The sequence below is a fragment of the Nycticebus coucang genome, chromosome 4 (genome assembly GCF_027406575.1).
Source record: "Nycticebus coucang isolate mNycCou1 chromosome 4, mNycCou1.pri, whole genome shotgun sequence".
NCBI lineage: Eukaryota > Metazoa > Chordata > Mammalia > Primates > Lorisidae > Nycticebus > Nycticebus coucang.
The window spans coordinates 138670356-138694559 of record NC_069783.1 but is presented as its reverse complement, the minus strand read 5'-3'; the positions used below and the strand labels follow the sequence as shown (position 1 = coordinate 138694559).

The following is a 24204-nucleotide window of genomic DNA, read 5'->3' as shown; positions in this document are numbered from 1 at the left end:
AATTTTTCATCCATACCCACTGGTTTCAGTAGACCAAATAAAAACAGGTATTCTTTAACAGTCTTTAAATAACTTTGTGCATCTCTAAGAATCAATCTTCAATCTGAATTTTTCAGGGTATTTCCTTTTGATAAATTCACTTTCTTTTAATTTTAAATTAGTCTCCCTGTATTATTCATTTGTTTGGAGACTTCTTTAAACTGACAAGAAGAACCATGCACTTTTAAGAGTCTTTGCCACCTAGTCAAGACTTTAGTGTGCCATGTTGCTGGTGAAGATAAACCTCTGGGTTTTGAGTGTGGTTCTTGATGTGGGGGAGGGGCCTTTGGCTATTTCAGGTTTGTGGCTCTTAAGAGAGATGATTCTGGCGGCCCCTATAGCTCAGTGGGTAGGGCGTAGGCCACATACACCTAGGCTGATGGGTTTGAATCTGGCCCAGGCCAGCGAAACAACAATGGCAACTGCAACAAAAAAATAGTTGGGCGTTGTGACAGGCACCTGTAGTTCCAGTGACTTGGGAGGCTGAGACCAAGAGAATTGCTTAAGCCCAAGAGTTTGAGGTTGCTATGAGCTGTGACGCTATGGCACTCTACTAGAGGACGACATAGTGAACTGTCAAAAAAAAAAAAAAAAAAACTAAAAGAAGAGATATGATTCTAAATCTGAATATAAGGGTGGCACCCAGGCAAATAGGGAAGAAGCTAGGTTATTCTTTACACTAACTATTCTTTTTTCCCTTCCATACAGTGCTCTGGTCTGGGGTCTGTCTGTGAAACACAATCCTCAAAAAGTGGGTAAAGATCATACCTTGGAGGACGAGGATGTCATTCAGATTGTGAAGAAATGATACATGCCCTTTTTCCCATCTTCTGGGCCAACCACAGCAACTTTTCCCATAACCAACCACCCTACTCTCAACTCTTGGGTTTGGTAGCCACTGGATCAGGATTCTGGTGAGGGAGTTGGAGGCACCCAAACTGGAACTTGACTTGTCTTACCAAGGTGTCACTTTGTATGTCGAACTTCATAAAAGACCTGGTAGGCCAGCTGGCTGTGTGCAGTTCATGTGTCAGTGTCAGAATTTGTTTTGGTATGGGCTGAATGAGTCAAGGGTATACAGTGATACAGCTGCAGAAGGGATACTTGGGAGTGTGGTCTTAAGTGTGAAATGGATAAAAATGTGATGTGTTTGATATTTAGTTATGGGAAACCCTTCCAACTGGATGCGGCCTTCAGTCCTTTCAATTAAGTTTTTTCCACCTGATACTGGAGAGAGGAAGGACTCAGTGTATCAACAAGTTAACTGATTATTCTCTCTGGAAGGCTAGCCCATTTGGGAGATAGTGTAGTGTGGCAGTTTAGGAAAGTACTCTAACCAGGCAGATGGAATTTGAATTGCAGTTTACCCTCTAATTAGCTTGTAACCCTAAACAAGTTATCCAACCTCTTTATGAGCCTCAGTTTCCTCTTGTAATAGAATATTATAATAGTGCTTACTTTCTGCGGCGGTGATTGTTAGTATTAAGGGAGATGGTACTAGTAAATTGCTTAGAACAGTATTTGGCATATAAATACTCAAGAGTGAATACTGGCTCTTTTTGTTACAGGCCCTTTCCTTTAGTGGGCTTCCTTTCTGGCCTAGTCAGACCACGATTGTGTATCATCATTGTTGGACTGTTGAGCTGAACCATGCTGGGTCACCAAGTGTCTCCTTTCCTATATCCTAGCCTTTCTGCTGGAACCACTCCCACGCCCCAGCAGTCCTAGGTGAACTGCCACAGGTCCCCCCGCTTCACATAACTTGAATGAAAGCAGAACATTGTATGTGAGCAACCAGTGTGATCAGAGCAAAAGGTCTGTGTATACACGTATGTGTACTTATGGAGGTGGGAGGTTAGGTTAGGAGGAGGTTGGTGTCAGGACTGCTTGAGAAAATACTAAGGAAATAATCAGGTTTTGACGGCTGGAAATAAGGGAATTTAAGAGACTTGCACTAATTCTGTGAAAATGATTGTCAAAAATCTTGGTGTGTGGCTCGGTGCTTGTGGTTATGGTTACAGCCACATAACAACGGGGTTGGTGGGTTCAAACCCAGCCCAGGCCTGCTAAACGACGACAGACAACTACAACAAAAAAATAGCCAGACATTCTGGCGGGTGCCTGTAGTCCCAGCTACTTGGAGGCTGAGGTAAGAGAATCGCTTAAGCCCAAGAGTTTGAGGTTGCTGTGAGCTCTGATGCAACGGCATTCTATTGAGGGCGACATAGTGAGACTGTCTCCAAAAAAAGAATGAAAAGAAAAAGCATTAACTTTAAGGATCTATCTCTGGGTGCTGACTAAGCACTATTTTATCAGGCTGCCAGAGAAATTTGATTTTTGAAATCTGATACTGAAAGACAGTAGGACATAAGGTCCTAAGGGCCTCTATTCTATCCCCCCAATGTCCTAGAACTGGAAAATGACATATATCTTGGGCGGTGCCTGTGGCTCAGTGAGTAGAGCACCCGTCCCATATACCGAGGGTGGTGGGTTCGAACCTGGCCTTGGCCAAACTGCCACAAAAAAAAATAGCTGGGCATTGTGGTGGGTGCCTGTAGTCCCAGCTACTTGGGAAGTTGAGGCAAGAGAATCAACTAAGCCCAAGGGCTGGAAGTTGCTCTGAGCTGTGATGCCACACTATTGAGGGTGACATAGTGAGACTCTGTCTCAAAAAAAAATCTTGGTGTGATGGGCTAGCAAGAATGTAGGCAGAGGGAGGATGGTACATAGGAGAAATCTAAACTAGGTAACTGACTTGCTCTTTTAAAGAAATCAAAGATTATTTCAGAACTATAGAGATGATAGAGGATAGTCTTTGAGAAAGGGAGAGTATATTTGCAGGAAGACAGAATTTGATAATCTTCAAATGAGGCAAGCTAGAGCTTTTAGCAAGGATAGGGATGTGGGATTATTCACATGTTCAGCCTTTGTCCAGTGCTTGTTCCTCCTGCTGCCCTCATGATAGTTGTTCTCTTTGATAGTATTCTTAAAGCTTGGGCTTAGCACTGTCCCCAGACCCAGGAATAAGCTCCTCAGGCCTGGTATCCTAATCACTTTTCAGAATACAGACCTTGCTATCTGGTGCATTCATAGTAGAGGCCATGATGTCTAGAGTCTGCCCCAACTTTATAGGTGAAAAGGGAAACACTGGCTTTCTGAGCTATGGGATTTTTACTCTCTAGCCAGGACATAGTAAATTTTAGGGGACTCTTCATGCCAAAATTCATAGCTTTTAGCATTGCCAGGATGCTGGGGACGGGTTGCTGAAATCTGGTTCATCAAGGCCTCAGTTTGTGCTATGAATAGGCCTTGGGTCCATCATTCAGCACCCTCCCCTCTGAAGTGTAGGGCCCTACTCCTTGAGGAGACTGTACCCTACGTTCCCTTCTTTCTCCTTTGGTCTTAGACTTGGCAGTTCTGCGAGGGGCACAGTTTGATGTTAGGAATCCTGCCTGGGTTAGACAGCTGTGGAGGTATATTCCTACAACCTGTCACAGCACGTCTGAACTTCCTGTGCTATTTACATATTATTTTGTGACCTTTCTTAGTACAACTAAGCAGATCTACTGTTTGTGCCATTAACTAGTTAGAAAGGTTTCAGCTGCATTTAGCAAAAAGCAGTAACAACCAGCTAAAACGGAAGGAAACTCTCACAGAGATTGTCTGGAACTGGAATGGGTTCATGGTACCTATTGTGTCATTGAGGATCCAGTTTTTTGGGGGGGGGGGTTTTGCCATCTACTCTGTCCGTTGGCAGCTGGATCCCCTCACGAGTTACACAATGCTGCACGTCAGCTTCCAGAAGGTAATAAAGGCCAAATCCTTTTTGGAAAGCTATTTCCCAGAAACCACTTAACCTGTTTGTCCGTGTGTCTCATGGCCTATGTTGGGTCACATGTGCATTCTTGAATCAATATTTGGTAAAGGGAATAGAATTACTGAAGAACCAGAGTTTAACCCTATAAAGTTAACTTCATTCTTAGATTGGGCTTGCCTCTTTCCTTCCCTCTTAACAGAGCCTAGCTTAAGATAGTAGCTATCTCCTGAAAGGCCTGGCTGCCTGGCTACACTTCCCATGTTTTCATTCACACTGACTTCCCAATGCCTGGCTGCTCAACTGTTTCCTTCGGGAGTATTATTCTTTTCTCTCCTCCTACCTGAGCTTCTCTCCTTAAAAGCAGATATTCCATGATGTTCTCTGTGGCCCTTAGCTGTTTTACTTCCAGAATGCCTTCTACATCCTTAGGTTGTCTTATTTTGCGAATCCTTCCAGCCTCAGCTGCTCTACATTCAATTTTATGTGTGCTGGACATCCCAAAGTCCCAAACATCCCTTTTTCCTGGCTGAGACATCTGTGTCTCCCCTCTCATTCTTCTGTATTAGCCCCTTAGCATGTGGAAAACACATTAACTTCCTCTTTTGCCTCCACTCCCACCCCAACCCCCTTCCTCCAGTCCATCATGTTCACCAAAGTAGTTCTGCTAAAACCTGTCTGGCCACCTTCTGTTGGTACTCTTAGCAACACTCCCTTATTTCCTCTAGCTCCATCTCATCAATCACCACCTAATGACTTTGCCCTTTGCTTAGTGCCTCTATTTGTTGTCCCACCAGGTTCTAGCCTGAAAGGAAGCCTTTATTGGATTTACCCAATCCTTACCTTGCACCTATTACTTTTGGTTCAACATGGGAGTGGAAGAGAATACGCAGGAAAGGTAGAACCGGATTCAGGCATCTCTGTTCTACAACTGACACTTGGGACAGCTCTCTGGCTTCAACCTGTGGACACTAGAAAGCAAGAGGGTATATTTCTGAAGCTGAGGAAATCATGCTGAGAGCAAATAGCACTGGGGGTAATAGAATTGTCACCGAGGTTCAAAGTATCAGGGAGAGACTTGACCTTATGCTTAATTTCATAAAGCCAGGTTGTAGCGAAAGGTGGCCTGTTTTCTTATGTGTTTGAAAGTAGAGGTCAGGGTGAATAGTTCCAGGTTTATAGCCAATACCCCTAACACTCAAGATTTTGGCTGCTTTTTACCCTTGTAGTCAAAATTCAGTCACCTTGCTCTTCCACTTGTGAATTGAAGAATGACTTTTATTTCTTGACCCTCTAAAGTGGTAAGGACCAGTATCTTAAGAACTCAAGCAGATTAACTTCAGGAGCTTGAGAAAAAAATACCACTTCAGATCAGGACTAACTGATTTCAGTCAAGAATGGGGATTACTGAGTAATATGTAGACTCCTTTTCCTCCAATGCTATGTGTATAGTTAAGGTGTAATAAAATAATTATGAACTAAGGAATGAGAAACAGAACATAAAGAGTCTGTTAACACAGGCATTAGTCTTTTTTGGAGTTGAGTATAGGTGGTCTTGCTTTGTTGCTTGGGCTAGAGTGCAGTGGCGTCATCATAGCTCACTATAACCAACTCTTGGGCTCAAGTCATCCTGCCTCAACCTTCTGAGTTAGCTGGGTACAGGTGCATACCACACCCGGCTAATTTTTCTATTATTTGTAGATGTGGGATCTAACTATATTGCTTAGGCTGGTCTCGAACTCCTGGCCTCAAATGATCAGGATTACAGAGGTGTGAGCCATTGTGCTTGGCTCAGAATCTTGAAAGAAGTTCTATATGGAGAATTTAGACTTTAATGTATTAAATCAGAACTCTGAGCTAGAGAAACAGGATGCCCATAAACAAACTTTTTACCAGGTGGGCTTAATCTTGGAAATTAAGCCATAAATACCCTTCTATTAGCCATAAGCCTACAGCCTAAACTTATCTATTGGTGTCTTTAAAGCTCAGGAAAAGCAGCCATAGCTTTATCCTTCTAAACCAAGACAGACTTAAATTCTATGACTTTTAAAACTAAAGATCAATTCCCTTGAGAATACTGAATGTCAAGGCTCCACTGGTTAGAAATGAGGAATGGATTCAGGGAAGAAATAGACAACAGTGCCTTTCACTTCATCCACACACTTAACATATGCAGCTTTAATCAACAAAAAAGTCCCAAATGTACAAGTGAAAAAAATCCAAACTGTTAACACAGGCCTAACTAATACCAGCTACTTTTATGTACAGCTGTATAAGTTCAAAAAAGCTATCCTATATGTATATACAAAAGTTGTTTATACATAGATCTGTACACAAGGGTCTATACATTTATTTCCTCAGAACCCTTAGGTGCCACCTTAGTGAGGACACCAACACTTCATTCACATATCTTACAAAAAAAAGAAAGACTGTTTCCAGGACTGACAACACTGCATCCTGTATTCAGACAATAAAGGCTCCACTTGATTGGTTAAGATCCTTCCATCATAATGCAGACCACACCATGTGCATGGGCCCCCTGAACAGAGTGCTTTGCACAGAGTGCTCCAAAGTAAAACCCCGTAAACCAACACAGATAAGAAGGAAGCAGAGTCCTGCCACCACAGGTCCAGGCTTAGGTGAGCCTGCATGCCCTGCTCACTGTCGATATTCCAATTCATCCACACTGATGACTTTGGCAGGCATGGATGGCAGGGGCTGCTGTAGCACATCTGAGCCAAACCATTTGGCGAGGCCCACAGGGGAGCTGCTCCTTTGGCTGGGGCGATGCTCTAGCTGGGAGTGCATGTGAGGCAGGCCTGAGCGGCTGGGCACATTCTGAGGCGGCGTCTGAACACTGACAGCTGCTGCCTGGGAACCAGAGCCTGGAGGATGCAGAACTGTGGAGATAGAAAGGGTTATCATCCACAGCATGTTACTAGGCCCTACTTCATTCAAACCCTATTTCCAAATAGGAATCTTTACCAGAAGATTTATTCTAGGGCTTTTTTTAGAAAGCTTTCTTGCAGAATGCTAGAAACAATTACCTTGATAAACTATTTACTCAGAAGCCTCTATACTGGAAATCCACCCTGGTGACATGACCACTATACCTTCCAATGGCAAGTAATGCATCACAGCATTAATAAGATGAGCTGATGACAGGGCATCTACCCTGTGCAGGCCCTGTGCTGAACCTTTGTTAGGACTCTCAGCCTTCTCTCCTAATAGGCAAAAGACAGAGGAAACAGAGCATACTTGGCTCAAGGTCAGTTTACTTCATCCTGTTCTCTGGTTACATGACCCTTGCTCTAATTTGCTAGAATAAGTCAAAGAACGAAGTATCAGTGTCAATTCATCTCCAATGGAAACTAGTCCTATAAGCTTCAAGATGACTCAAACTCACTCCAAACTCACCTGGCCCATTCCTGAACCTACCTGAGCGCTGTAGGTGCTGTTGCATCATTGCCAGATGCAGTGGTGTCCCAGGTCGAGGGTTTAAGAGAGGGTGACTAGCAGCAGGTAAAGGGTAAAAGGGCTGACCCAAGATTGGGCCAGATAGTCCCTGTAAATGGGTCAGGTCCATCCCAGGAGGAAGCACACCTGTTGAGCAAAACAATAATAATAATAATAATAAACCTGAGTAGTAGTCAATGTTACCTGGAAATTTTTAAGCTTGACTGTACAGTTGCTGATCTGGAAGTTTATTAAGAATGAAGAATGCAGACCATAAACTTACCAGCTTGAAGCAAACTTGAAAGATGCTGTGGATGTACTCCCTGGGCCAGCATCCTTTGCACCAACCCGGGGTGAAGCTGGTGAGCAGGCCGAACGATAGGGACGTGGGGGACAAGCGGGACTTGGTGGACAGGGCGAAGAAAAGGTGTTCCTGGAACTGGGGACGCCAGGGTGGGTGTTTTTCTCCCAGTTGCCTTAGGTCGGTAATCTTGTTCTTTGGTGTAACGATTGGTCTGGGACAATGGGGTGGAACATGAAGACCGCTGTAATGTTGACAATTTGGGATTTGTAGTGGGAGAAGCATCTCGATCAACACTGGGTACAGAACTGGATGACAGGAGTTTTTCTGTAAGGATTCAGACACAAAGAAAATTTTGGCCAACTTTTCCCCATTTTGTCTTCCAAATGGTCAAGTCTCATTTCTTAAGCTCACAATTTTATTTGATCTCTTTAACAAGTTTAGAAGACAGCATGGTAGTCATTTGCTTTATAAACAGGACCAAAAGATGAATTGTTTGGCGCTTTGCTCTAAATGGCTGTGGCCTGCATCTGTATGGGGAGTAGTCCTAACTTAGCTATTTGGGATTAATATGCTTTTCAGCCTAAGGGGGAAAAAAATCAAACTATAAAATTATGCAAATCCATTATAACATAATTTTTTTTTAAAGACAGAGTCTCACTGTTTCCCTTAGAGTGCAGTGATGTCATCATAGTCCTTAGAACCTCAAGCTCCCACACTCAAGCAATCTTCCTGCCTCATCCTCCCAAGCAGCTGGGACTACAGGCATGTGCGACTATACCAAGCTGATTTTTCTATTTTTAGGAGAGACGGGGTCTCACTCTTGCTCAAGTTGGTCCTGAACTCCTGAGTTCAAGTTACCCTCCTTCCTGGGTCTCCCTGAGTGCTAGGATTATAGGTGTTGAGCCACTGTTGCCAGCCCAGATAATTTAAATAGCCAACAGTCTGGTCAAAGACTGAACTTTCCAAAAGGTCTCTTATTCATCCTGCCCTACCCTCCCCCCCCCCCCCCAGCTTTCTTAAACACAGGTAAAAAGCTCTCTGATCAATACTCAATACCTGTCTTATCTAATCCTGTTTTAGAATCTATTCGTCACCATGTCCTTCACAAACCCTACTGTGTAACTCCTAAAAGCTTCTCACGTGTTTTCTGTATTTGACACTTAAGTCTCTGTGGATAGGAGAGAATCTTTCAGAAGTGTAAAACTGGACAAATGCACTAATTATTCAACTTTGAAACTTTAATAAGTATCATAAACTATAGCTTTTTCTTCCTGTATGATACTAGCATTCTTAGATTGGTTAGAATTTTGAACAGCTAAGTGACTGTGAGCTGCCCCGATGCTCTTTAGAATTGCAGTCCAGAGAAGCCAGGGGTGTTGCCCAGGGCTTTGTAGAGAATCAAGGTCAGGCTGGCAGCACTCAAGCCGTGTTCTCTCTGTCACATACTTTTCTTGAACAATACCCTCAACAGCTCTGCAGTACCTTCACTGGCCTTTTGAGTATCCTCTTTACTATCACCAAGAGCTGCTTTTCCAGATACTGGCTCCTCCTTGCTTTTCTCTTTGCTCTCGTACATCTTACGAATCACTGAGGTAGGGGTAAAAGAAGGAGAAAGCTGCAGAGAAAAACAATTGGCATTAGCCTCTAAGTGCCTTTCCTTAACATGAAGCCAGGATTAACTGGCCAAGCTACTCAATAAGGTGAATAGTCCCCATACTGCCTATATGGTAGCCAAGTCCAAATCCTGTGGTGTCATCTGTAGCTGTTGGAAGAAAAAAAATGGGGCAAATGGTGTCCCAAGTGCATCATCCCTTGCTACACAATTCTGAAGATGGGGGACCTGCCAACATAGCTTCTGCTTCACACATTTACCCAGCCCAACATTAGGCTGGGAAGAAGGGAAAACCATGGTCAGAAATATACTCTAGAGTAACAGCCCTTTCTTCTGGGAAAGGACATTTCAGAGACAACCTCAGAACCTAAATATTTCCTTTCTTAACTTGCCTACCAGAAAAGACCCAATTAATTATCTTAATAATTTCCTCAGCCATTAAGATTCAATGCTTGGAATCATTTGTTCCCATCTCTTCACTGTCTTTCTACTTTGATTTTACTATGCATGTGTATTTTCTCATTAGACAACCCCATATCCTTGATGGCAGGAGACATCATGGCTTATGAACTGAAAAGCTCCTTCCAGACCTTATCTTCAAGGTAACTGGTACAAAGATTCAGGTAGGGTCCTGAAGCACAGAGCAACCCCCCACCTCCCAATTTATAAGCTTTGACTAAATGGTAAAGGTTTGTGGGGACCATTTTTTTTTTTTTTGGAGACAGTCTCACTATGTTGCCCTTGGTAGAGTGTTGGGGCGTCACAGCTCACAGCATCTTGGGCTTAAGCGATTCTCTTGCCAAGTAGCTGACACTACAGGCGCCTGACACAACGCCCCGCTATTTTTTGTTGTTGTTGTCATTGTTTAGCTGGCCTGGGCACAGTTCAAACCCGCCATCCTCAGTGCATGTGGCTGGCACTGCAACCACTGTGCTATGGGCGCCGAGCTGGGAATAAAACATTTTTAAAGTAATGCTATTCAGTCGTAAAACTAGCCGTGTCACTGCATAAGTAAACCCTTCTGTTGCAGTCTTAGTTCACATCACTGAGACCTGAATCAGCAAATGAACTCCCTGCATGTTTCACCGAGCTCCCTGTGATCTGACCTGTCACCTCCCATCTCACTCTTGTCTTCCTACCTTCCCAGACCAGCTGTTTGAATGTGCTGTATCACCTTGTGTGTCCTGGCCCATGTTTGTTTATCTGCTGGGACACACTTTCTCCAATTGAGGGGCTTCACTGATGTCAAGTGTTAGACTGTGACGTCAAAGAGGAAGATCTAATAAATAGGTTAAGTATGAAAGATCTAGTGATGAAAGATCACTAGATCAGTTCTTCCTGTGGAAAGCACTCATTTAGGGGCACACAGGCTAAAAACATAGGCACAACCAAACAGGGAGAAGCCTTTAAGTCATTCACAGTCATTAAAGGTCACTGACCATGCTTGTGATGGAGGCAGCGGGGGCAGGGGAAGAGGAATTCCCTCGGTGCACAGGTGCTGGTGACTTGGTCACTCGCTGTTGCCTATGAACAAACCAGTTATCAGTGTGAGCCCCAATGTGTTCAAATACCAAGTGCTAAAACCATATAATACTCAAGACTAGCTAGGAATTTAACATCCCTTTCCCTTATCTAATTCAGTTTCCCAAGTACTTAGTGTCGAAGATACACAAAAGTACACGGTAGTACCAAGGGAAGACGAAAACATAACAAAACATGGCCCTGGACTTGCAAGAGTCTTTGGTTCTGTGGGAGACAATAAACTAGGGCAAACCAAAGCATGTAAGTATTAGGTATCAATCAGACACAATGGGAAAATCGAGGGGAAGAAGGAATGCCAAGGTACTTCAGGGACTGGGGAAATTCCTTGGGGAAGAAGCTGCATTAAAATGAGTGTGAGCACCAAAAAGCTAAAGATGGAGAATGGTTCAGGTAGAGGAAATAGGTACAGGGGACTTGGGAAAACCTTGGGAATAGTAGGGTTACCCAGGGTGGGTATATGGTTTATTTGTAGACCACAAGTGAGGTAGGCTAGGGAGGGTCTTTATCCCTGGTGCTGGCTGTGCACCAGAGGGCACAGAGAAGCACTCAATAATAGTACATGGCATAGAACTGATGCTGAGACACTGGTTCTAAAATCACACGGAATCAAGAGTTCCAGCTACTTTAAGACCCAGTTATATACAACATTCTCCACCAAACCTGGTGTGCACACAAATCTCAGGGCCTCCCAAATAAAAAGAACAGACTTCCCACCTCTCCCTAGCTATTCTACTCATGCTTCCTTAACTTGGAAGAAAATGGGAGTCAGCTGATGTTGAGGTGAATATTAACAAGTCGAGAGGAGAAAGAATTATGCAAGCTTGCTGGCTATTAAAGCTTCAGCCATGTTAAACTTTGTACCACAAAGGTCAAAGGCCAAGTATAGTCAATAATTCTGGAGGTTCTCTCAATCACAGGTAGACAAGAAGCCTAAATCCATGACTTATTACAAGTTAGTACCCTGCTGCTGCCACACTGGGACACTGAGCATGACAATGTAGGCAGGCAGATCAGTGGTGTTCAGAGTGACTGTAGGTGAACTCCAAACCTGAAGGTTCCACATGACCTATCATTTAATCCTTTTGGTAAACACATCTGAGCACCTACTATGCGCTAGACACTGTTCTAGGGATTTATCAGTGATCAAAAGACAAAATCTCTGGCTTCATGGAAGTTACATTCTTGTGGAGAGGGGTTGCTATAGGCAGGGTGACAAAAACAGTATGCTAGAAGGTGGTAAGTACAGTAAGAAAAACCGAGGTCAGGTGAAAGGCATGTCAGACAGCTGTACACAGGGTGTTTGAGGTGATTATTTGATCTAAAACATGAAGGCTGTACTGAATGAGTTTGCTTACTAGTTTTGAGTAAGTCACATTTTAAAAACCTAAGTATCTGTAAGAGGCACTTACTTACCACCTCTACCTCCAAAATCTACCTCACAGGGCTAATGACAAAATTGAATACAATTTGGGATATTAAAAGTGCTTTGAGGGCGGCGCCTGTGGCTCAGTCAGTAAGGCGCCGGCCCCATATACCAAGGGTGGCGGGTTCAAACCCGGCCCCGGCTGAACTGCAACCAAAAAATAGCTGGGTGTTGTGGTGGGCGCCTGTAGTCCCAGCTACTCGGGAAGCTGAGGCAGGAGAATCGCCTAAGCCCAGGAGTTGGAGGTTGCTGTGAGCTGTGTGAGGCCACGGCACTCTACTGAGGGCCATAAAGTGAGACTTTGTCTCTACCAAAAAAAAAAAAAAAAAAAAAAAAAGTGCTTTGAGGGGCAGTGCCTGTGGCTCAGTGGGTAGGGTGCCGGCCCCATATACCAAGGGTGGCAGATTCAAAGCTGGCCCCGGCCAAAATGCAACAAAAAAATAGCCGGGCATTGTGGCGGGTGCCTGTAGTCCCAGCTATTCGGGAGGCTGAGGCAAGAGAATTGCTTAAGCCCAGGAGTTGGAGGTTGCTGTGAGCTGTGACGCCACAGCACTCTACCGAGGGCGATAAAGTGAGAATCTGTCTCTAAAATAAAATAAAATAAAAGTGCTTTGAAAGTCACAAATCACGTGAGTGAATACTAGGTAACTACATCACACTACAGAGAAAAAGCAGGTGTGGGGGACTCAGAAGACCAGTCCTGAACTGTGTTTGGGCTAAGATAGGATGCACACTTATGCAAGAACTTCCTAGTCTCAACATCTTTGTGAAAGTTTTTCTTTTTTAAAAAGACAAGGTCTCCCCATGTTGCCCAAGCTGGTTCAAGCTCCTGGGCTCAAGCAATCCTCCTGCCTCAGCCTCCCAAGTAGCTGGGACTACAGGTGCCCCCCACAACACCTGGCTAGTTTTTCTATTTTATTAGAGGTAGGATCTCATTCTTTTTTTTTTTTTTGTAGAGACAGAGTTTCACTTTTTTGCCCTCGGTAGAGAGCCGTGGCATCACACAGCTCACAGCAACCTCCAACTCCTGGGCTTAGGCGATTCTCCTGCCTCAGCCTCCCAAGTAGCTGGGACTACAGGCACCTGCCACAACGCCCGGCTATTTTTTTGTTGCAGTTTGGCCGGGGCCGGGTTTGAACCGGCCACCCTCGGTATATGGGGCCGGCGCCCTGCTCACTGAGCCACAGGCGCCGCCCTAGGATCTCATTCTTGCTCAAGCTGGTCTGAGCTGAAGCAATCCACCCACCTCAGGCTCCCAGAGCAGTAGGATTACAGGTGTAAGCCACCACACCTGGCTTAATTTTTCTATTTTTGGCACTGTGCACAGCCAAATATTGTATGGGGAAGACTATAGTGTTCAGAGATGTACATTTTAGTGATGAAACCAAAGAAGTTAAGGCAAACTACTTTTTTTGGGAGGTGGGAGAGGACAGAGTATCACTGTGTCATCCTCGGTAGAGTGCCATGGTGTCACAGCTCACAGCAACCTCCAACTCTTGGGCTTAAGTGATTCTCTTACCTCAGCCTCCCAAGTAGCTGGGACTACAGGCACCGACCACAATGCCCAGCTATTTTTTGTTGCAGTTGTCATCGTTGTTTAGCTGGCCCAGGCTAGGTTCAAATCCGCCAGCCTCGCTATATGTGGCTGGCGCCATAACCACTGTGCTACAGGCGCAGAGCCAAAGCAGACTACTTTTAAAGACTGGATAGAGGTAACTTTTTTTTTTTTTTTTTGAGACAGAGCCTCAAGCTGTCACCTTGGGTAGAGTGCCGTGGCATCACAGCTCACAGCAACCTCCAACTCCTGGGGCTCAAGCGATTCTCTTGCCTCCGCCTCCCAAGTAACTGAGACTACAGGCGCCCTCCACAACACCTGGCTGTTTTTTCGTTGCAGCCCTTATTGTTGTTTGGTGGGCCCGGGCTGGATTCAAACCCGGCAGCTCAGGTGTATGTGGCTGGCACCTTAGCTGCTTGAGCCACAGGTGCAGAGACTTTTTTTGCTATAAAAAAGAATAGTGCTACACCTTTTCCTTTTATTGCAAACTCACGAGTCTTTTCTTTTTGCTACTTGTCTCAGCTAGTAAGAAAAGAGAAAAATCAGTAATCCTTTTGTCAACAGCTCTGACCAACAAACCTCTGATGTAATAAACCTGAATCAAGGAACAATCTGATAACATGGAATCTGTGGGGGAAGGAATAAGAAGCTACGCTATTTTATGCTAGTTATATTTCTAAAAACGAGTCCTTTAACTGGTTGGAACAAAAATTTAAAATACATTTACTCATAACAATCTTGAGGTAAATTAGGCAGGCAGCATCCTTTCCACTTGACTAGCAAACTGAAACCAAAAACAGTAACTTGTAAATCAAGAATATAAAATAAAATCACATAGGATGAAAAACCCTATGGTCTGCAGTCAAATCTAATCATTATTTTCTCAAAAATATTTGGAGTGCGCAATTCAATTCAAGATGGGGGAGGGAGAACAAGAGAAGAGGAAGAGAGGGAGGAGAGGGAAGGGCAGGGGATGGGTGTGCTCCCACTTAGTGGGCACAATGTAAAGGTGGACGGCTCACCTCTTGGGTGCAGGACACAACTACAAGAGGGACTCTACCTAACAACTGCAAACATTGTAACCTCATTGGTGCTAACATTAACCTGAAATTAAAAACACACACACACAAAAAACCCATGGAGTGGGACAGAATTTCTACCATATATTCTACATCATGTACTACAGAATTATACTACAGATAACTAATTTGTTAATTTCTGGAAAACTACGTTTGCAAATTCCCACATGGGAAAGATTAATAATTTACCTGTTTCTGAATCCATCTCTGGTTCTATCCATCTGTGGTTTGCCAAAAGCAGGTTGGTAGAAGTTTGTGGCCTGTACAGCAAGGTCATGGGGCAAGGCCAGCCCTTCCAAAGCTGCCTGTTGTAACTCTAGCTGGCTCATCTGCTGAACAGAAGTGGCAAGGGAGTGTGAGTGGAAGAATGAAGATAGTACACTTCCTACAAAGTATCTCTTAAATCTTAGAAAGGTACATGTAAGTGGCAGGTGAGAAAAATTAGATACTGCAAATCAGACAACTGTGCTGTTATTCAGTGAATAAGATTTTAACTATTTAAGGAGTACTGTATTTAGCAATTTTCTCATCTTTACTGACCTTGCATTATAGGTCAAAACTATTTCATTTATTTATTTTCTTTGAGACAGAGTCTCAAGCTGTTGCCCTGGGTAGAGTGCCATGGCATCACAGCTCACAGCAACCTCCAACTCTTGGGCTTAAGTGATTCTCTTGCCTCAGCCTCCTTAGTAGCTGGTACTACAGGCGCCCGCCACAATGCCCAGCTTTTTTTTGGTTGTAGTTGTCATTGTTGTTTGGTGGGCCAGGGCTGGATTTGAACCTGCCAGCTCTGGTGTACGTGGCTGGTGCCCTAGCTGCTGAGCTACAGGCGCCAAACCTCAAAACTGTATCTAAAAAACGCAGCAATTTGTTTCTGTACCCCATAAGTAACAATAAGGTGAAAAGCAAGGAACAGATTCAGTTTTAGAAAGAACTCAGCCTGACCTGGGCTGTGACAGGGCTCATGGGCTTGCGCATGCCTTGGAATGGGTCTCCAAGTAGCTGCTGTGGTCCTGGTGTAAAACCTGCTGGGGAAGTTACAATATCAGTGACTGTCAAGATAGTACACGTGCATGAGGGAGGCTTTATCACTGATATGTGCTGCTCCTTGCTGAACACCATTCTCTTCTGGGAAACACTAACTCTGGGCTGACAGATGTCCCTCTCCCTCTGTATTCCCCACAGTGGGTTATGTGTAGACCTCAACCTTAATGGCCCGAATTGCCTGGTTTATTCATCTTTCCCACTAAGCTGTCAGCTCTGTCTCTTTTAAAGCCAAGACCTCTATCTGGGAGAGAAAAGCTTTTCTAGCCAGCAATTTGGCCCATTATCACTAAGCTAACTGGTACAAAAGCAGAGACCTGTGCTGAGGTTCACAGTCTTTCCACTCTGTCTCCCTGATTGCAGATAGAAAATTTCAAAAACTGTCTTTTCAAGGTGTTAGTGGCAAGAGCCAGAGAGGCCAGCATCCTAAAGTGGTCCAGGATGACAGAAACATTATGATATTCTGTGCAAACACACTGCGAAAATGGCTTTCTGGAAGTTTTTCAGTTGCAAGAGTTCACAGCTGATTGTCTTACCAAATTCAAAAGCTTGCTGATTTCTACTGTATTATCAAGGAACAATTTAAGCCAATGTTTGGATTGAATGCCCAAAATAAAGAACAGCTGGATCCAGTTTACATTAATTTCAAGAAAAAATACATAAACATGAACCTAATTACCTAGGACAGCTAAATTATCTTCCAAATTTGTTACCCCCACGCCCAGAAAGTACAATACATTCACATATTTCTTTTTAAACTCCTTAAGGATGCCCATGAAAGACTGCTGGTTGCAGGGGAGAAAGTGTAACCTACATAGAGGGTGGGGTTGGGAAGGACAGACATCTATGCTTAAGGGTATTTACCAATTGGTGATGGTATTCTTGGGCGAAGGTAGTCTGCTGAGGCTGCTCGAGTTTGAAACACCTGTGACAAGGGAGGAGAGGGTGCTCTTTGGCCCAGTAAAGATGTAGGCTCTAAGCTCCCCATAAGGCCACTCAGAAGATTAGAAGAAGTAGGTCTCTGAACTGGTTGACCCAGAAGTTCCTAAAGGCAGAAAAGCCAAATCCCTGTGAACACATTTAGTTGTTCTTTATAGTTAGAGGCTATGGATTATGGGTTAACTTTTTGAAGCCACATGATGAAATCTCACATGCTCCACTGGGGGACTTGAGGGTGTATATGCAACAAGTTTCTCTGAATGTTCAGCTAGCAACATTTGCTTTATGTTAGTGCGACTGAATACAGGTAATATACTTAGTTTCACAGAAACTACAAACCATCAAGCTTACTTTGTTAACTTTTTTAGCCACCCCCTCTCCCATCTGTTGAAATTAATAGCAACACAGAATCACACCAGGCAGCAGTCTTCACATCCCTGACTGCAAGGGAACATGGATCATTCTCTAAGGCCCAAGACGGACCACTACACAAAACCAGTTCAGAGGACTACTGTTATACCAGCCTTATACCAAGGCTGCAGTATAAGGTGGGGAAGTACCTGCAGGATGTTCTTCGGGACAGGCTGCCCTGGAATCTCAGCAGGGGACATCAAATGGCTTTCAAGATTTCGCTAAAAAAGTCAAAGAAAAACTGGCTTTAACCTTCTTAATACACTTAATTTACAGATTAACCGGGGAACACAAGAAGCAAAACCATTCTACTTCAAGGAGTTACACTTAACAGCAAAAAGATGTTCAAGTGACAGAAAACTTAGACCAACTTGTTCTACTCACATCACACAGGCCCTAAAAGGTCTGGGATTGGAGAGTACATTACATGTATGTACAAAGTCCACTTAGAACCTATGTGCTAACTCAAGCCTATTTCCTTGTTCTTAACACTGTGGCCAAAGGAAGTAAAAAACAGGAGCACTTATTTAGTAAGAAGCCACATAAATCAAGGATTTATAAGATTTCAATTTTTTTTTTTTGGAGACAGTCTCACTTTGTCACCCTCGGTAGAGTGCCATGACATCACAGTTCTCAGCAACCTCCAACTCCTGGGCTTAAGTGATTCTCTTGCCTCAGCCTCCCAAGTAGCTAGGACTACAGGCGCCCGCCACAATGCCTGGTTTTTTTTTTTTTTGTTGCTGTTTTTTAGCTGGCCGGGGCCAGGTTTGAACCCGCCACCCTCAGTATATAGGGCTGGCGCCCTACCGACTGAGCCACAGGCATTGCCCTGGATTTCAATTTTTGACACAACCTTTGCTACTTTTTTTTTTTGAGACAGGCAGGGTCTTGCTGTGTCACCCCAGGTAGAGTGCAGTGGCTCACTGAAACCTCAAACTCCTGGCTGGGCTCAAGTGATCCTCCTGCCTCAGCCTCCTGAGTAGCTGAGACTATGAGATGCATGCCACCATGCCTGGCTAAACTTTTTTTTTTTTAAGAGATAGGTTTTCAGGCTCCTGGTCTCAAGTGATTCTCCCACCTAAGCCTCCCAAGATGCTAGGATTACAGGCATAAGCCACCATGCCTAGTCACTACCCATTATCTTTAACAAGATCTGTCAACCACATAGTTTTCAAAACCTAGGAAACAACATGCAAGTTCGGCCAGAATTGTTAGATTTTAGAGTTTCAGATTTTAGGATATTTAAACTTTACTTTTAAACAAACCATTCCAAAATGAGTCTTATGTACAAGGCAAAATTCAAACTCTCCACTTTTTGCTGTTTTAATACAGTAGTGGTTATACATATATATACAGGCTGGACAAGTTTGTATGCAATTTAAAATAGTTTTAACATGTAAATTGCATACGAATTTTATAGCCACCCTATGTGTGTGTATGTAATTTTTTTTTTTTTTTTTTGAGACAGTTTCACTCTGTTGCCCAGGTTAGAGTACTGTGGCATCATCATAGCATCCTCAAACTTCTGGGTTCAAGTGATCCTCCTGCATCAGCCTCCCAAGTAGCTGTGACTACAGGTGCATAATTTTTCTATTTTTAATGGAGATGGCTCAGGATAGTCTCAAACTCCTGAAATCAAGCAATCCTCCCAGTTTGGCCTCTCAGAGTGCCAGGATTACAGGCGTGAGCCACTGCTGCCCCTTAAGCCCTTTGGGAGAAAAGTACTTGCTGTATTGCCCAGGCTTGGCCTTGAATATCTAGCTAGGCTCGAGCTATCCTGGCTCTAGCCTCCCCAGTAGCTAGGATTACAGCAATGTGCTCAGCCAGCAGTTACATTTTGTACATCCAACTTGCATTCCACCCCTCTCTTGTATAGTTTCCCTCACACTAGATGGAGCTGTCAAAGTCCCCAGCAGCGTCCTTAAGCATGACAAATAGCTCAAGGACACTAAAGTGTTGGGTTTGGACTTGGAACTAAATGTAGATGATTTTAATAAGCAATCTCAAGAATCATTTACTTCCATCTAACAAAAATAGGTAATTTATGCTACATAACTTACTATATTTGGAGAAAAAAGACTGTAATTCAATTTAAAATGGAGTTTAGATTGAACTAACATGTCTTGTTTTGTGGCTGTACCAATATGACTAAAACTAAATAGATAGAGGCAGATCAGAAATAGTATACATAACACAAATAGCAGTAATTAAAGACACTAATTTACAAAGCAGATCATGACTAACAACAACATGCAAATAGGGCAATTGGGGGGGGATAACCTGGTATGCTTATTCCATTACTTTCCTTATTGCTTTCTTTCCTAGGTCTGAAAGTCTTTGCCTAGCCTCTTGAATTATGTCATCTATCCCTTTAGCAGGTGTTGGAAGCTCATTCTCTGATGAAACCAAATATAATTTAGAGTGCCAAAACCCCAACATCAAACCAATTACCCTTACAATTCAGTTGTGTTAACATCAAATCCTAGTATCATAGATGAAACAAAATGTTGGAAAACATCAAGTAAACTGCTGAATTTCCTTGTCTTCATTTTTTAGTCACTCACATTAAAAGAAAGAAGCTAATTATAAGATTAGACCCATGGACAGTGCCTGTGGCTCAGTGGGTAGGGCACCAGCCCCATATACTGAGGATGGCACGTTCAAACCCAGCCCCGGCCAAACTGCAACAACAAAAAAATAGCCGAGGGCAGTGCCTGTGACTCGAAGGAGTAGGGCACTGGCCCCATACGCCGGAGGTGGTGGGTTCAAACCCAGCCCTGGCCAGAAACTGGAAAAAAAAAAAAAAAAAATAGCCGGGCATTGTGGCGGGTGCCTGTAGTCCCAGCTACTCGGGAGGCCGAGGCAAGAGAATCGCCTAAGCCCAGGAGTTGGAAGTTGCTGTGAGCTGTGATGCCATAGACTCTACTGAGGGCGATACAGTGAGACTCTGTCTCTCAAAAAAGAAAAAAAAAAAAAAAACTCAGTTGCTTTCCTTTGGTATAAGGCATAATGAATTGAACAGTTGTTTGGACACTGGTTAATTTGTACTTCCCAGACAGTGGTCAGGAGAGATAAAAAAAAGAAGAGGCAAATCCAATGTGGTAAATTTGCTATAACTTAGCACCTACAATAATTGTTTTTATTATTCAGATCTACCTTGCTATCCCATCTCTATCAACACAGAGCAATAGGCCATGGCTGAGAACTACTCTGTAAAAATTGCTACAACAAAGATGAGTACATGCTACATTACTGAATTTACTGACATGCAGTTAGTCACCTTGTAATCTAATTTCATGTGTAGAAATTTCAAGAATTTGGAGCCACAGCCTTTTTCATTATAAATTGATAGATGCAATTATCTTGAGAAATCCATTGTAGATATTTACAAATGATTTGTGTGACTATCTAATAAAGACGTAATCAGAAGGTATGAAAATAAAGATTTTACTATAAAAACATGGTAAAGTATATAAACTTAAGGAGCTGACTAACCAGAAAACTTTATCTCTAGAGTTCTTCCAAAAAGACAGTTTTATACCTCTTTTACCACTAACTTAAGAAAGTTATATAGGTATTACATATGGTTAAATTTTTCAATTTTTGTACTGCCGCCAGCAATGCATATATTAACCACAGACTGTTCTAGTGACAAACAGCATATTGATAATTTAGGAACGCACAAAATCATCATAGACCAAATGCTATAAAAAAATCTCCAATTTACTCAGAATGCCTTTTTAAAAATACATTTATTGTGGTTGGAAGTAGAATAGAAAGGGAAAACGAGAAAAGGCTGGGGGTTGTGTGAAATACTTACGCCGATTTTGGGCTGAGAAGGCAAAGTCCCACTTGCCTTCATGGTGCTCACTAGCTTGTTGAAAGCAGTCATGTCTCCATCCTTCTTGAGTTGTCGACTGCTGGTTACAGCACTCAGGGTCTCTTCTAGATGTTCTGCCATGAAGGGAGTTGAATTTTTCACTTGCTGATCCACCTTCAAACCCTTGAGTCCTGCTTCTACCTCTTCCACTGACAGTACAACCCCTGAATGTGCTGAAAAGGTGAGAAAGCCCAGGTTAAATCAAGCAAAGGGGTATCTGGTAGAAATTCTCTTTGGCTACCACAATGGTTAAGATTATAATAACTTAGGGCGGCGCCTGTGGCTCAGTCGGTAAGGCGCCGGCCCCATATACCAAGGGTGGCGGGTTCAAACCTGGCCCCGGCCAAATTGCAACCAAAAAATAGCCGGGCGTTGTGGCGGACACCTATAGTCCCAGCTACTCAGGAGGCTGAGGCAAGAGAATAGCTTAAGCCCAGGAGTTGGAGGTTGCTGTGAGCTGTGTGAGGCTACCGAGGGCCATAAAGTGAGACTCTGTCTCTACCAAAAAAAAAAAAATTATAATAACTTATTTCGTAATTGAAGTGAGTCTGCAAGAAAATGCTAACACCAAATAGAGAAACTACAGACACTAAAAAATCACTGTTTTTTATAGTTCATAAATAAGCTATAATTATGAACTTAGAAAAAGACAGCATAAACTAAGTGTAAAATATTCAGATGCCAGAAAATGGGAAACCATAACCATGAGGTACTAAGTATTAAAGCAAGTAGTCTTAGCTACTTGGGAGGCTGCAGCAAGAGGATGGCTTGAGACCAAGACTTTGAGGTTGCTGTGAGCTGTGATGCCACAGTGAGACTGTCTCAAAAAAAAAAAAAAAAAAAAAGAAAAAGTAATATCCATATTTGCACCGTAGATATTATATCACTAAGTTTTTTATGTTGAGCCTTATAGCCTAAGAAAGAATACGGTAGATCAGAGCAAAGTAGTGAGGAACCGGCAAGTTATTCTCCAAAGAACTAAAACATTCACTGGAATGTTAAAACCAGGCTTTAGGTAAGAATATGGAGAAAAAGTCTTATCACAGGGCCCATGATCCATTGACTATCAGATTCTGAAAAAGGAGATACTATTTGATAAGTTTTTTTTTTTTTTTAAAGAAAATTAAAAACGAAATCCACAATATATTTGATTTGGAGAAAAAAGTCTGTCAGAATCAACTGCCTGAAGAATGAGCACCCAGGCCAGGCATGGTGGGTCAGGCCTGTAATCCCAGCACTCTGGGAGGTTAAGGCAAGAGGATCACTTGAGCTCAGGAATTTGAGTAAGAACAAGACTCCCATCTCTATGAAACATTTTAAAACTCAGCTGGGTGTGGTGGCACGAGCCTCTATTCCCAGGGGCTCAGGAAGCTGAAGCAGGAGGATCATTTGAGCCCAGGAGTTTGAGGTTGCTGTGAGCCAGAATCACAGACTCTAGTCACTGCACTCTGCCAGGGTGACAGAATGAGCATCCAACCCCTTTCAGGTATCTAAAGCAGATTCTCATAAACACTTACAGCTCTCTTTAAGTTTTTCTTTATTTGCAGAAAGGCTGGAAAGAAGAGGTTTTAAATCCACTTTGGCTTTCTGAAGCATTTCTAAAATATCCACTTTATTTTCGGCGTGGTCTTCCAATGGTATAGGAGCAAAATAATTCCCCGAGTTCTGTCCAGGAGAGAGGATGGCTTGCTCCAGACCTGATATTGCAAACAAGCATTCACAATTAATTGGTACCAATAAAACACAAAAACTTAACACTATTAAAAGGACATAAATTGATGGCTTTTCATTGTCCAGAGACATTTTGGCTCTAATGGACCCCTGACTAATGAAGACAAAATTAACTATGTCAAAGAAAGCTCACATCTACGTTAAAAGACAGAATTTGAAGTCGTTTTACCTGCGAGTCTCTCCAGTTCTTCATGTGGTGTTGACCCGAGACTGCTGGATCGGCTTCCTGATCGGCTTGGATTAGAGAACCACCTACTGAAACGACTGGCAGAGACTGATCCTTCTCCCAAAACATCTTCTATCATCTAAAGAAGACAACAGAGGCTAAGATAATAGTTTCTAACTGAAAAAGAGGGCGGCACCTGTGGCTCAGTCGGTAAGGCGCCGGCCCCATATACCGAGGGTGGCGGGTTCAAACCCGGCCCCGGCCAAACTGCAACCAAAAATAGCCGGGCGTTGTGGCGGGCACCTGTAGTCCCAGCTACTCGGGAGGCTGAGGCAGGAGAATCGCTTAAGCCCAGGAATTGGAGGTTGCTGTGAGCTGTGTGAGGCCACGGCACTCTACCGAGGGCCGTAAAGTGAGACTCTGTCTCTAAAAATAAATAAATAAATAAAAAGAAAAAGGGCAAGAAGTTTCAAATTTTATAGAAGGGTGAAGGGTCACTTACTTCGAAACTACCTTTGATGCTGCTGACCTGAAGAACTTAGGATTCTGAACACCTTTAATTTTCCTTCCCCTTCCTGGATCATTTCTAAGTAACCCAAACTTGAATATAACCAACCATGTATTTTTTAAGAATATAAAGCAAAGCCTCTATGCCACACAGTGTTGTGGCTTTTTACCCTTTATATTCTCATAGGATGTAGTTTCAAAGTCAAAATCAGCACCACAATGAGGTACTCCACTACCAAGCTAAAGAGAGGCCTTCAACTAAACATCTAGTATGGAGAACTGATAAAAGAAAACCCTTGCTTCAAATTTGGTGGTCTCAATGTTGTAATAAACATTGTGAAATTAAATCCTGACAATTTCAGAAGCCAAAAGTTAAAGTAAAGCTTATAAAGCTTTACAAGCTTCCATGAAATTTTGGCTCGGCCCCCACGGCACAGTGGTTAAGGGCACCAGCCACATGTATTGAAGTTGGTGGGTTTGAACCCAGACTGTGCCAGCTAAACGACAACTGCAACAAAGGAATGGCTGGGCATTGTGGTGGGCGCCTGTAGTCCCAGCTACTCGGGAGGCAAGAGGATCACTTGAGCCCAAGAGTTTGAGGTTGCTGTGAGCTACGATGTTCCCATGGCACTGAACCTCAGAACCGAGGAGGACTACCTCAGTCTTAAGGAAAAAAAAAGAAGTATGAGAAGTATTAAGAGT

At 43.2% G+C, this 24204-nt stretch overlaps 2 protein-coding genes across 10 annotated transcripts in view; one reads left to right on the top strand and one right to left on the bottom strand.

The window, feature by feature from the left end:
* Window positions 1-1049, top strand: part of DRG1 (developmentally regulated GTP binding protein 1) — a 41143-nt gene extending 40094 nt beyond the window's left edge. The window contains exon 9 of the mRNA XM_053586908.1: window positions 748-1049. Within this exon, the coding sequence (XP_053442883.1) occupies window positions 748-847 (100 nt within the window). The 3' untranslated portion in view covers window positions 848-1049. The remainder of the gene's footprint in view (window positions 1-747) is intronic.
* Window positions 1050-6001: 4952 nt separating this feature from the next.
* EIF4ENIF1 (eukaryotic translation initiation factor 4E nuclear import factor 1) overlaps window positions 6002-24204 on the bottom strand; it is a 60112-nt gene continuing 41909 nt past the window's right edge. For 2 of the 9 annotated variants that reach the window (XM_053586886.1, XM_053586885.1), the window contains exons 8-19: window positions 22999-23134; window positions 22616-22795; window positions 21039-21271; window positions 17368-17439; window positions 16733-16913; window positions 15770-15849; window positions 15014-15153; window positions 10665-10749; window positions 9096-9228; window positions 7593-7937; window positions 7292-7456; window positions 6002-6753 (exon numbers count right to left, since the gene is read on the bottom strand). In XM_053586886.1, the coding sequence (XP_053442861.1) occupies window positions 6512-6753; window positions 7292-7456; window positions 7593-7937; window positions 9096-9228; window positions 10665-10749; window positions 15014-15153; window positions 15770-15849; window positions 16733-16913; window positions 17368-17439; window positions 21039-21271; window positions 22616-22795; window positions 22999-23134 (1992 nt within the window). In that variant the 3' untranslated portion in view covers window positions 6002-6511. Of the gene's footprint in view, window positions 6754-7291; window positions 7457-7592; window positions 7938-9095; window positions 9229-10664; window positions 10750-15013; window positions 15157-15769; window positions 15853-16732; window positions 16914-17367; window positions 17440-21038; window positions 21272-22615; window positions 22796-22998; window positions 23135-24204 lie in introns of those variants that run through there. The other 7 variants (XM_053586884.1, XM_053586881.1, XM_053586883.1 and 4 more) reach the window with 6 other exon arrangements.